This window comes from Pseudorasbora parva, chromosome 2 (genome assembly GCF_024679245.1).
Source record: "Pseudorasbora parva isolate DD20220531a chromosome 2, ASM2467924v1, whole genome shotgun sequence".
Classification (NCBI taxonomy): Eukaryota; Metazoa; Chordata; class Actinopteri; order Cypriniformes; family Gobionidae; genus Pseudorasbora; species Pseudorasbora parva.
The window spans coordinates 35,896,450-35,910,633 of record NC_090173.1 but is presented as its reverse complement, the minus strand read 5'-3'; the positions used below and the strand labels follow the sequence as shown (position 1 = coordinate 35,910,633).

The 14,184-nt window shown below is 40.7% G+C and overlaps 1 protein-coding gene across 13 annotated transcripts in view; it reads left to right on the top strand.

Moving 5' to 3' along the window:
* The window catches only part of caskin1 (CASK interacting protein 1), a 131,960-nt gene that overhangs the window by 114,488 nt on the left and 3,288 nt on the right, over positions 1–14,184 (top strand). For 3 of the 13 annotated variants that reach the window (XM_067418435.1, XM_067418417.1, XM_067418427.1), the window contains exons 11-22: positions 549–779; positions 1,034–1,060; positions 3,335–3,439; positions 3,898–4,013; positions 6,428–6,527; positions 6,771–6,874; positions 8,075–8,185; positions 9,134–9,235; positions 9,358–9,496; positions 10,395–11,590; positions 11,691–12,474; positions 12,582–13,086. In XM_067418435.1, the coding sequence (XP_067274536.1) occupies positions 549–779; positions 1,034–1,060; positions 3,335–3,439; positions 3,898–4,013; positions 6,428–6,527; positions 6,771–6,874; positions 8,075–8,185; positions 9,134–9,235; positions 9,358–9,496; positions 10,395–11,590; positions 11,691–12,474; positions 12,582–13,086 (3,520 nt within the window). The remainder of the gene's footprint in view (positions 1–548; positions 780–1,033; positions 1,061–3,334; positions 3,440–3,897; positions 4,014–6,427; positions 6,528–6,770; positions 6,875–8,074; positions 8,186–9,133; positions 9,236–9,357; positions 9,497–10,394; positions 11,591–11,690; positions 12,475–12,581; positions 13,087–14,184) is intronic. The other 10 variants (XM_067418441.1, XM_067418454.1, XM_067418471.1 and 7 more) reach the window with 7 other exon arrangements.

The following is a 14,184-nucleotide window of genomic DNA, read 5'->3' as shown; positions in this document are numbered from 1 at the left end:
ATTTTCTTTTATATGATTGTAGTTAGTGAAAGGAGGACAAACATTGCATACAAGCCCCGCTGTGCTCTCAGAGAACATAAATGGTCAAATTGCACACCCGCACACCCACCCACACACAGACGTACTGAAGAGAGTCATGCATACTAAACTTCTCATTTGAGAAGATCACTCTACAGTGTTTCTCCTCAGGCACTTACAGAGACAAGTATTTGTGTCTTACTACAAGCACCAGCTCATTTCCAGTTCATTTCACTAACCTTGCATTTCCACACGTCACCTCTATTTCAAATATATGTATATTTTGAGTTTACGTCCGTAAAAATATAATTCTGATAAATAATTCTTGAAGAAATAGCCATTTCACTCCATCCACACAACGAACAGCTCGAAGTGAAAAACAAGCGTTTTCTTCCTCTTAATTTGTCTTTTATGGTTTTCAATTTTGTGATTGGTTGTGATTTTTGTGTTGGGTTAATTTGCTTTCCCTCTCTTATGTGTAATTGTTTTGTTTGTTGTGGTGGTGGTGGTTGCTGTGTTGTCGTATCTAGGTTCATGGAGTACAGTCACTTGTACCCAACAGTATCAAAAGATACAGCTCTGTGCGCCGGTGTGCGGCCCCGTGTCGCCCGCCGTTGCCATGGTGAATGGGGACTCGTATCATGAGATTCATATCCTGCCGCCTCCTCCACCTCCGCCACCACATTCCCATCTGCCACTTTTCACTTCCTTTGGCTATAACAGGTCCCCAAACACCTCAGGAGAGCCGCACAGTGGACAAGGTACAGATCCCCTAATCTGTCTCCACTGTATTTTTATTATTATTATTACTATTATTATTTATTATTATTCACAAAACTTTAAGGAATGTGTTAAATTACAGTATCTACAGTCTAAATGCAAACAATAATCAATTAGTTTCACTAATTCCTTAAAGTTTTCTGAAATTATTTTTCTGAATTATTTATTTATTTATTTAAAATTAAATACATTTAATTTTATTTTCTGACATTATTTTGGTTGTTGATTTTTTTAGAGGCCAAGAATGATCAAGATTTGGCTAGTAAGTTCTTTTAACCAGCACAAAAGAGGTTCATGGGCCTCTCTTTGTTGAAGCTGTTACCTCTCCTCTTTTACCCCTAAATTTCCCTGATCTTGGTGCTACATTTTCCCTCTCTGTGATGACCACATTTGGGATTCGCTCCGATGCCCCCTTCAACCATTCACTCTTACACATGACCAATAGGGAATGCACAGCCAGCCTCTCACCCCTCCATTCCTGCATCTCTGCACAACCATTTGTCTGTCACTGAACATCTGTCTGTTTCAGCTCTCCTTCGTCTCAATTATACTGATCTGTCCATTCACACTAACTCTGATTCTTTCAGCGATGTGTACCAAACCAAACTTTGATGTTGGTACCGAGCATGAATACATTGTCATGCACACTGGATCACTGTAAATTGTAATAGGAATATGTCTGCTTAAATTGTAAATGATAAGTAATAATCAGGCCCACATGGAATATTTGAACGGTGGCCATGGTAAAATATTTATTTCTGGATTTAAGCTACCAGTAAAAGTGTTGTACTCTCAGTAGAATATTTAAATCCATTGAGTAGAATTATGCTGATTTTCTCTTTTAAAAAAAACGCAAAACAACCCTGCACCTTCCATCTGGGCCTGGCCTGGTAATCTTAAAACATACCTAAAGGGACAGTTGACCCACAAATGTAAATTCTGTCATAATTTACTCACCATTATACCGTTCCAAACCTGTTTGACTTTTTTCTTCTGTGGAACATAAAAGAAAATTACATGTATAGACTATATTCCCAAAAGTATTGGGACAACCCTCCAAATCATTGAATGCAGATGCTCCAATCACTTCCATGACGGTGTGTATAAAAACATGCACCTAGACATGCAGACTGCTTCTACAAACATTTGTGAAAGAATGGGTTGCTCTCAGGAGCTCAGTGAATTTAAGCGCGATACCATGATTTGTTGCCACCTGTGCAATGAGTTCATTGTTTTTATTTATTTCCTCACTACTAAATATTCCATGGTCAACTGTTAGTGGTATTATAACAAAGTGGAAGCAATAGGGAACAAAAGCAACTCGTAAAATCAGTAGGGTCAGCGCATACATTTGGCAATATATCTCAATAATCACGCATCTCTGTCTGGCAATCCGATGGTCAAGTCTGGGTTTGGTGGTTGCCAGGAGAATGGCACTTGTCTGACTACATTGTGCCAAGTGTAAAGTTCGGTGGGATATGGTGTGGGGTTATTTTTCAGAGGTTGGGCTGGGCCCCTTAGTTCAAGTGAAAGGAACTCTAAATGCTTCAGCATACCAATACATTTTGGACAATTTCATGCTCCCAACTTTGTGAGAACTGTTTAGGAATGGCCCCTTCCTGTTCCAACATGACAAGCTAGGTCCATAAAGACACAGTTTGGTGTGGAGGAATTTCAGTGGTCTGCACAGAGTCCTAACTTAACCTGAAATAACAGTTTTGGGATGAATTAGTGCAGAGACTGCGAACCAGGCCTTCTTGTCTAACATATATATATATATATATATACATTTTCATACAATGAAAGTAAGTGCAATCTCATTGTATGGACAAAAACGTTAATTTAAAAAAAAATCTTTTTTGTGTTCACAAAAGAAAATCATAGAGTTTTCTAATGACATGGGGGTAAAAAAAAACATGACAGAATTTGACTTTTTAGGTGAATTATTCCTTTAACAACATAAAAAAGTCTCCCATTAATGATTAGAGACCACTGAAATAAGTTTTGATTGCATTTATTTGTATTTATACATATTAACGTACACTTGTGATTTGATGTTTTTGGACTCCCTAATGAACTATGCTCCTGTAATGCACTGCAACTCCTCTTGTTGTTAAACCTATTTACATATATAATCATATATCATATGTATATATTATATATGTTTTACCTATGTGTATGTGTAAATCAAAGCATATATATATGTATATACACATATATACAGTACATGTTTCTTCTTATATATCTCATGTACCTCTGTATATAAATGTTCATATATATTTGTGTTAGATATACAGTATATATATGCGTGCTTGCCTTGTGTGTGTGTGTGTGTGAGAGAGAGAGAGAGAGAGAGAGAGAGAGAGAGAGAGAGAGAGAGAGAGAGAGAGAGAGAGAGATTTGGTTTGTGGTCAAACAGACTGCTAAGGCCATAGATATAGTTTAGATTTCCTCTTGCCTGACCTGTCCAGAAATCCTCTGATCCCGGGCAGGTGGCCAAGCCAGGGCGCAGTTAATGATGGTTTCTGTGTTAAAGGTTCTCGCGGCTCAGAGTCCAGTCCACATGGCTCACCCACCCCACCTGGTGGTCCCCAGGGCGGCAGCAGTGAGGAGATCTGGGTGCTGCGCAAGCCTGTGGCAGGTAACAGCAGGACTGCCCCTTCCTCGTCCTACTCTTCCTCTTCTCTCATGACTCCTCCTGCTTTGCCACGCTCCTGGTGCAGCTGCTGTACGCCTGACCTCAGAAACCTCCTCAGCTGCAGGCGTGTCGGGGCATTGAAAGGCTTTCATTTAGTAACATCCGTGGAGTCGTTCCCTCAAGAGCACGCGTACAGACAGTCCACTGATTTGTCTGTAGCCGTGTGCATTTTTTAATGAAGGCAGCGTGGGCATGAGTGTGTTTGTATTAGTGACTATGCTAACATGTCTTGTGTCCATCAATCACCTGGTCTTTCACCATTGTTATGTAAGTCATCCCATGTATCAGATCAGTGCATTGCAGAGGGGAAGTTCATAGTGGTGTGACTGGCACAGTCGTGGTGGTGTGGTCTGATGGGGCTGACTGTGTTGTGTGTGTTTGCTGGGGGCTTGTTTTTCCAGGTGGAGACCGCAGCAGTGTGGGCAGTTCAGGCAGTGTGGCCAGTGCCCGGTCCTCTGGGAGTGGACAGAGCGCAGGCAGCAGCAGTATCCTTCATGCACAGGCAGAGGGAGTCAAGGTGAGCTTTCTGATTGAGAAGATAACTGAAATAACTGCCTTGTCTGTTGCTGTATACATTTTTTTAGAAGTGTCTTTGTTCTATTGCAAATATTGCTTGATGTATTATCATCTCTGGAAAAAAAAACAGGCCTTATTATCCTAAGATGAACAGCCTTGTCAGATGGTTCAAGTTCAGTTGTGTATTGGAATTGAACCAGCTCAGCCATGGTCATCTATAAGCCCTATCCAGCCCAAGATTATCTACTAGGCCAACCTTGAGCCCATTTCCTGGTAGTTCATACAAGTGAACCAGCTTGTATGGCCTAAATCAGGGGTTTTCAAACTTTATGCAGTGGTGGAATGTAACGAAGTACAAATACTTCGTTACTTTACTTAAGTACATTTTTCACGTATCTGTACTTTACTTAAGTAGAATCAGTAGTGCATACTTTTTACTTATACTTCGTTACATTATGCAGCAAATATTTTACTTTCTACTCCACTACATTTCTACAACGTTTCGTTACATTTCCGTTATATTAGAATATAGACATTAAGAGAATAAATTGATATACAAGTACTTTTACTTTTAATACTAAAAGTAGATTTAAAATCAAGTACTTTTTTACTTTTACTTAAGTAGGATTGTCATTGTAGTACTTCTACTTTTACTTAAGTAAATATGGCTCTGGTTATTTGTACTTTTACTTAAGTACTGAGATTCAGTACTTCCTCCACCACTGATTTTATGATGCCAAGGACCCCCAAATATGAGGAACATTTATGGGGGACCCCCTTCCTAAAATCCATCTATATATTTGTACACTGTAAAAAAATAGTGTTGTTTTTTGTTGGTTTAACTTAAAAAAGTAAGTAACCTAGTTGCCTTAAAATTCTGAGTTTATTAAAATAAAAAATTTGAGTTGATACAATGAAGGAAATTTGTTTAATAAATAGAAACTCAAAATATTTTTGTATCTGAACCACATAAAAAAAATTATGAAAATAGCACTATTTGGCATGTTTCACTGCGTCATCAGAAAAAAAACACACAATTACCCAATATGCTTACAAAATCTTTTAATAATATTTTAATAAAAGTTGTTGAATCTCAAAAAAATGTCATTGTATTAACTCAAATTTTTAATTTCAATTAACTCAAAATTTTAAGGCAACCAGGTAACTTTTTTTCTAAATAATTTTTTACAGTGTATGTATGAAAAAAAACATTTAAACTGTAAGATAAATAGTTAGTGTAATATTATAAATACAACATATTGTTTCCCAACTTAAATTGACTATACATAATGTTGGATGTATAAACCTGAAGAAAAACATTTTCAATGAAAATGTACTTGTATAAGCAACTTTCATAATGTAGGCCTATGTAAGCAGCTTGCGTATTAAGAACCCCAGTGAGTGGACTTAGACAAACTCTCTAGAAGATACAAAACAAACATATACAATTCTTGAAAGTATGTATAAAGCAAACAAGGAGAGAAAAGGTTAGAAATGAAACCATTAGATTGTTCCGTAGACTTCCAATTTTGCTTTGTCTTTTAATTCTCTGAAATTTTCTGGAGACTTCTTAGATCCTTCTGGAAGACCCTGAAAACCCCTGGCCTAAATAACCATAAATAATGAGCTTCAACCAGCTAGAACACATTATAAACAGCTACCAGCTAAGGTCGATCAAGATTATTTACAAGGTCGACCTTGACCCTACCAACTTGCAGTCCGACTAAACCTGCTTGGACCATCTAATCACCTTAAAGGGATAGTACCCAAAAATGAAAAGTCTGTCATCATTTACGCACACTAAAGTTGTTTCAAACCTGTATGAGTTTTTTTCTTCTACTGAACACAAAAGAATATATTTTAAAGAATTGTGTTAATCAAAAAATTGACAGAAGCCATTGACATGTGCTAGTAGGAAATTAAACTACTATAGCCAATGAAAAGACAATGGCTACAGTCAACTGTCTGGTTACCAACATTCTTCAAAATCACAGACCACAAAATATCTTGATCTTGTAAAAAAATATTTTGTGTTCAACAGAAGGAATAAACTTGTTCAGGTTTGGAAAATTTGGTGAGATGAATTCATTTTCATATTTGGGTGAACTATCCCTTTAAAAGATCTGCCAACAAACAAATCTGCCAGCCCTTACCAGGTTGACAAAGATGGTTTACAAGGTAGACCTCAACCCCAGTAGCTGCTAATCCACCTAAATCAGCTTGGACCTGACTAATAAGTGATCAGTTTAAACCAGCTACCATGAGGAGATGGTTTTAGCTCAATTTTCCTTTCCTGTCTCGCAAAACTTTGTTCTTCAAAGATAAACATAAGGGGGTGCACTTTGGGTCCAATTAGCATAGTTTGCGTTAATATTTTGTTGTTGTTTTATCTGATGAGCTTTGTTTATCTTATAGCTTCTGGCCACGGTTTTGTCGCAGTCTGCCAAAGCTAAAGAACACCTGTTGGAGCAGACAAAGTCTTTGGACCACCCCTCTCATGCTTCTAGCAACAAGGGTTAGTGGGAATTTCAAATTACTATACTATTTTTTCACAAAGAAGTCTCTCCATCCATTTTTTTTTCCTCCACAAATTAGAGACTTGGCTCCTTTTTGTGCCAGATGGTTGAAATAATTGCTGAGGGTGGGAGCATCACAGAGATCTGATTGGCTAAATGAGTAGTTAGTCAAAAACATAAACGGGATTGGTTGTGAAATAGCAGCGCTCCAATGTGTATGAATAATTTCATGGTCCTTCTAGGATCTTCCTCACGCAGTCAGAGTTTGTCAAGCTGTCCACTTCATGAGCAGCCGTATGGGGAGGCGGTGTCCCAGAGAAAAGGGGAGGCGCTGCCTGAGGGGAAGGTAAGGAGACTCCTAATCGAAACACACTGTCCCATTACCTTTCTTCAAACAGGCATACACTGTCTCTCTCACACACACACATACACACATGCACTGGCATCTGCACATCCAGGATGCTTTCACAGCACTTCCTCTCACAGCTGGCCTCATCTGTATTACGCGCTCTCGGTTGTCGTCAGGACACGGTGAGTGGGCTTTTCCGCAGGCTTCCTTGCACACTGTCCTCCGCTTCATGCGTTTATCAGCCGCTCTGTCTAATATGGCTGATTAATATTGACAGTGATTCCTTTCAATTGTGTCTTTTTGAATCATTCATTTCATTTTCTTTGCTACATTTTAAAGTCCATTCCAATTTTTTGCCTTATTTGCAGTAATTCTCACCTTTTGATTTCTTTTCAGAGAGTACCCAATAATGTATAAGTGTGATTTAAATGTAGAGTAATATAGTAATGGGGGCAGGATCAAGATTAAGTCTGTCCATTTTGAGACTAAAACTATAGAGAAAATTTGATTATTACACTGATATTTTTCTATAAAGGGGATCCAACAAAATTGAATGACACTAGGTATTATTTATCCTTTCTTATTAAATGAGATTGTATGTTGCAAATTAATAATGCATATCCGGCCCTTGCTGTCCTTTTTTTGTAATTAGCTCATGAAATTTCGCCATTTAGTCATATAGCAGAGAAATGTGGCTGCCATATCTTTCCCAGCAGGACTTTGGAGCTGTGGAGTAGAGCTGCTCCATGCTGGACTTGCCATCTGTTCAAAACAGCCCTATTTTCTCTGCGGCCCAACTCCCTTTTTTGCCTCTCCTACACAGAGTTGCAGTACATCCTTCTACTTCCAGGGAAATGGCATCCCAAAGCAGAACCTGTATGGCCATTACAATTTAAAAGTCAGCTTTTAAAGAACCTTTTGGTTCAGAAAGTAGAGTCCTTATTTGCTAAAGCTTTGTCCCTTGTTGCCAGAGAAGGTACCTTGTGGACTAAGAGCAATAATCCTGGACTTAGGGCAATAAGTCCAATAATACAATAATAATAAAAATAAAAATAAATAGAGACCGGTTTTAATTATTTATGAACTAATAGCATTTAGTGAAGCTGCGACATTGGGTCATTTATTGGCCTGGGGTCTGGTCCATCTTCAGCCACAGGACCCAAACAGTGATAGACTGCCACCTATCTTCTCTTCTAGAGCTCAGAGGCTGTTATCGAATGGCTAAGTGAATTTCAGCTGCAGGTCTACGCTCCAAACTTCATCAGCGCCGGCTATGACATTCCTACAATTAGTCGAATGACCCCAGAGGTAAGAGTTGTCCCCCCCATCCACCTCCTTAAGCCACCCTAAACTATTTACGTCACTCCCCTCTCCCCTATATGTAACACTCACAGACTCACCCAAAGCACAGAAAAGAAGCAGCCAGAAGATAAAAACGAATCAACCAACAAACTCTCCTTGTATTTTGAAGTTAAGTGGCTTGCAGTGAGTTAGAACCACACACAGGCTTTATGAGACTTTTTTTTGCCCATGGCCATAGATTGAAAATCTCACCCAGAAACCCCCAACAGACAGTGCCACTATTGTGGTTGTCAGATGTGTTCCCTTGTATGCTGTATGTTGGTATCTTGTGAGCTATGTATTAATGTGCATATAATTAAAATTAAAGCATTTAAGCACAAAATGGGTTTTGCAAATATTTGACTATTAATGTTAATTTCATGTATTTTCATTTCGGCGTGTAAATCTGTTAATAAATTGAAATAAACTAAGTTATTACTAAACCTGTAATTAATCTTTGAGCAATTCCTGGAAGCAAGCTCATCCTTCCATACTTAATTACATTTAACCACTGCCTTCATGAGATGTACTTACTGTCATTGCTGAAAGCAGAATTAATGGGTATTTTGTTGAAACATCCTGGACATGCTCATTCAGGATATGTTTATATGATTATGTTTGGGGGTACTCTGAAAAGGCTTCTTTTCCTCACTTGTTCCTTGTATTATTTTATTATTTTCCCTTTTTTTTTTCTTTTTTTTTTTGCATCCGCTTCTATCATCCTGACACCTTTTTGCCATCAAAGTGTTAGATATTTAATTTTAAGTGTTTTATATTTTTGTGTACATGTAATGTAATGGTCATAGACAATTTGCCACTTGGTTTAGTGTGTATGTGTGTAAAAATGTCATAGGGTTCTCAAAAGCAATTGGTAATGTATCTGATGGTTTCTGGGAATCCTATATGTATTTTCAGGATTTAACAGCTATTGGAGTAACAAAACCAGGACATCGAAAGAAGATAACTTCAGAGATAAATAAAATCAGTGTTAATGAGTGGCTGCCTGACCAAAAACCGGTGAGTTTAAAATGTAAAAAACACACATGCATGCACGCACACACACACACACACACACACACACACACACACACACACACACACCAGGATGTAATTTGTTTTTATATGTATTTAATCTGTAGGCGAGTCTTGGAGAATGGTTATCCATGATTGGGTTGAGCCAATATCACCAAGTTTTAGTCAAAAACGGCTATGAGAATATTGACTTTATCACTGACATTACGTGGGAGGACCTTCAGGAGATTGGCATTACAAAACTTGGTAAGATAGACAGTGGACTGTGATCCATAATCTTTAAAGGGTAATTTCACCCAAAATGTTTGTCATTAATTACTTACCCTAATGTCGTTCGACACCCATAAGAACCTCTGTTCATCTTCGGAACACAAATGAAAATGTTTTTGTTGAAATCCGATGGCTCAGACAGGCCTTCATTGACACCAATGTCATTTCCTCTCTCAAGACCCAGAGAAGGCACTAAAGACGTCATTACAAAGTCCAACTTACTAAGAGAGAGAGAATAGTTTTTGTGCACAGAAAAACAACAACAACTAAATAACGACTTATATACTAGTGATGGGCCGATTTCAAAACAAAGCTTCGAACAGTTATGAATCAGTGTATCAATTCATGATTCGGATCACCAAAGTCACCTGATTTCAGCAGTTTGGCGGTTTGACACGGAATCCGAATCATGAATTGATACACTGATTCATAACGGTTCGAGGCTTTTGTTTTGAAATCAGCCCATCATTATATGCCATTATTTTTATTTATTTTTGCCATTAGTTTTTTTGTGCACAAAAACTATTTTCGGCACAACATAAAATTTTTGTAGAGCCACTGTAGTGAGATGGGCTTTTTAACAACGTCTTTAGTGCCATTTATGGGTCTTGAGAGAGGAAATGACATTGGTGTCAATGAAGGCCTTTCTGAGCCATCGGATTTCAACAAAAACATCTTCATTTGTGTTCTGAAGATGAACGGAGGTCCTACGGGTTTCAAACGACATGAAGGTAATAAATGACAAAATATTTATTTTTGGGTGAACTAACCCTTTAAGTACTTCAAATGATTACACATAAAAACGGCCCTTTTTTTCTAACCAAACTGCGTAGGCCATGGTGATTTATTCTATTTCTCTATCAAATTTGCCTAGGGCACCAGAAGAAGCTTATGCTTGCAGTGAAGAAGCTGGCAGAGATCCAGAAGGCCTCTGATGGTCGTAACGCATTGCGTAAAAAGCCCCCAGCCTCTCAGGAGGTGATGGCTATTGAGAGCCCACCCCATGACACTGGAGAGTGTATGTCTCCTAAAATGAGCACTTTCCAGGACAGTGAACTGAGTGGGGAGTTACAGGCAGCTCTTAAACATCCTGCTGATGTGCAGGATGGCACTGAGGTGAGAACCAACAGTGGTCCAGGAGCACAGCACCGAGCCCGCAGTCTGCATGAGAACAGCATGAATAAGAGCCGAGACACAGAGGAGCCTAGCGGGCCACCCAGAAAGGAAGCACGTACCATGCGCCAGAGCAGCCAGGGAGGTCAGAGAAGTGTCTCATCGGCGCAGCCAAAACCACGTCAGTCTTATCCCCAAGGTGCAGGACCACCCTATACTCCACCACAAACGCCCACCAAAATGAAGCCTCCCGCCTCACAGACAATTGGCAACCCACCAGGTAAACCAAAACCGAGTCCTCAGCTGCTCCAGCAGACAGAGAAGCCCATGACACCTCGTGCTCACCCACAGTCCCCCACTCAATCATCCCATTCACACCCAGCTGCCCAGCCTGTGGAAACCATGGAAGCTGCACCTCAAGGACCTGCTGTCCAAGTGCCTCTCCTATGTCTGCCACCAGATGGGGATGAAGGTTGCGATGAGTATGGTCTGCCTAAGAAACGTGCCCACAGCCTGAATCGATATGCTGTGTCTGATGGGGAGCAAGAGCACGACGAGCTGAATGTGACAGATTCAGGAGGGAAATATGCCACAGTACAGCACCGGGTGGGTCGCAGCAACTCAGTGAAAGGGCAGGCAGACAAGAATGTCAACCGAAGCCAGTCCTTTGCACTCAGACAGAAGAAGAAAGGTCCTCCTCCACCTCCCCCTAAACGCTCTAGTTCAGCCATCTCAAGCTCCAGCAGTAATCTGGCAGAAGTGCCCAAGGAGACGAGCAGTGGACCTCTTTTGGGGATTCCCTATCAACCACAAAGACGTGCTAGTGACCTAGGTGGCACTATAGACACCGGCAGTGCAGGTACTGTGAGGAGCATTGCAGCTATGTTGGAAATGTCTTCTATTGGTGGGGGTGCCAAGGGTCTCGCTTTACAGAAATCTGCAGGTCACTATCTGCAGGTAAGGTGGCTGTCTGTGTGCATTTAGGATGATACTCAGCATTTATCATAAAAATGGCTGTTAGCAAAATATGTTGTAGTAAAACGTTGTTTCTCTACAGGTGGGTACTGCAGGAGCAAAGCAGCGTGATGCCATTGGACTAGATGGGGAAGTAGTGAACCGTCGCAGGACCATTAGTGGGCCTGTCACTGAGTTAGTAGCTGCTGCTAAGCGAGGACCAGAGCCAGTCCAGGATAGGCAACGCACTGATCCCCAGCCAAGCTCTAGTGGGAGTTCAGCAGAGAACCTTCCATTTGCTGAGGATGGAAACCTTACCATCAAACAAAGACCTAGACAGGGAAAGGATGAGGCTGAGGATGGCATAGAAATGTCGTATTCTTTACCCCATGAGGACCTTTCATGTGTGGATGCCACAGCCTCACTAAAAAGGCGGGTCCAGAGCACCAAGCAGCAGGCAAATGGCACTAAGTTCCTGCTCACAGAGTCAAATACGGTTAAGCGCCGCCCCAAGAGTAAAGACAAAGATGCAGAGGAACAACAGGATGGACAGATGCCTGTACCATATGAGAATGGGACTGGCACCATTAAAAGACGCCCTGTGTCAGAGGTGACCGTTTCAGAGCAGCCCCGACCACAGGAACATCCTGAGAACTCGCCCCGTCGGGACAGTGCAGACCTGGAAGGCCATGTCACTGAGAGTGCCCCGCGTAAATCCGTCAAACCTCCAGTGTCTCCCAAACCTGTTCTGGCCCAACACATAAAGAAACAAGGACCACCGGCTGCAATCACCAAGAAAGCCCCATTTCCTGGACCGACCGGGGCACCTGGCAGCCCAGGTACTACACAGTGCGGGCCTTTCACTTGCCCTGTCTTTACACAATTATGTGAGTATCCCGTAAAGCCTTGTAAGTTTAAACCTTGTTGAATCAAAGTCCGCTCAGTCAGTCTTTCTTCCTGTCTCTCTTCTATCTCTTTTCTTTTTTCTTTACAGTTGAAGGAAAGAAAGTACCTCCTCCAATTTCACCAAAACCTACACCTCCTCCCACAGCTCCCAAACCATCCAAAAATGTTCTTCAGTCTTTAAATGCAACACCTAACCCCACTCCCACACCCTCTCCAGCCAAGCAGACTGTCACCAGAATGTCCAGTACAGCTTCTACCCAGACCAACCACCCTGTCAAGGCTACAACCCCACCAGCTTTGAGTGTGCAGACCCCACACACACCACAGTCTCCTCACACCCCGCAAACACCTCAGACACCCCAAACCCCACAGACGCCCCAAACTCCCACAACCCCCATCCCCACACCCCCACCTGTAAAGCCCCCACGCTCCTCAATCAGTGGGGTATCCATGGACAGTTCAACTGGATCAGCATTTGTCGCAGGGGTAGTGACAGCAGATGCAATGCACCAGAAGATAGAGGAGACCAGTGCCTCACTGGCTGCAGCCCTGCAGGCAGTAGAAGAGAAGATCAAGGAGGATGGGCAAAAAGAGTGAGTGTCATGAAACATACAAAAATGGTATTGTTGAGGACAGTAATGCCAGTCTATTATGGCATCTATTTTTATTTTCTGCCTGTAGCATGTTAGCCAATTTAAACATGAAAATACTGAACCTTTGAATAGGCTTTATATCGGCAAGACCTTTGTGTATTGACGCAATCTATCATTGTGACACCCTGAAGATGCCATCTACCTTTAGTGACAACTACACCAACTGATCAAATTGGATAACTCAAGGCGAATCTGTTCATATCTTTTGAAAGTATTCTCTCTTAGGGGTAGGGTCACACCAAACCGACACCACAGAACTAGCGCTTATGAAAGCCGACTATGTTGTTGCCTGCGTCGGGGCAAAAAAATCGGCGCTTGAACACTGTCAACTATGCGCATTCTGCGCCTGTGTGTAAATGAGATAACTGTCTATTTCTGCATATATATTCGTCTATACTCATCATTCCAAAAGAGAAACCGACACTGCAGATACACATGCCGAAAACAAAGCAGCACGTGTGCTTACCGTTTTGAATATCAGTCCTGCTGATCACTTTCTTTATTCCACTCCCCTCATGATAATATTAAAATATTCGCCCAGAAACGAAAATGGTAAGATTCTAATTCTGAAATTAGAAGTAAAAAATTAAAATCTGGAAAAAAAAGATTTTGCTATTATTCTCGTTCACTAAGCTGAACAGCCAATCAGAGTTCTCTCTCTCACTGAGTGCCCAATGCCGACATGTTGAATAATGTGTTGACCAATTATAATGTTATCATCGCTATAAAAATCCAGTGTTCTGTATTTTGCGTACGTGAATTTTTGTTGTATGTGGCTATTGTAGATGGCTATAAAAAATTTTTTTTTTTTTTTAAATTTGTTTACTGTGCTAATTAATTGAGACTTCTTACAGCTCTTACAGGTTGTTGGCCTTGTTTGTCTCGTTGCTTCTATTGCTCTCCCCTTTTTTGTAAGTCGCTTTGGATAAAAGCGTCTGCTAAATGATTAAATGTAAATGTAATTCAGTCTAGTCTTTTTGGCTGCATAACTACTGCTTACAGCTTAATTTTTTGTAATTTTTTAAAAATATATTTAAG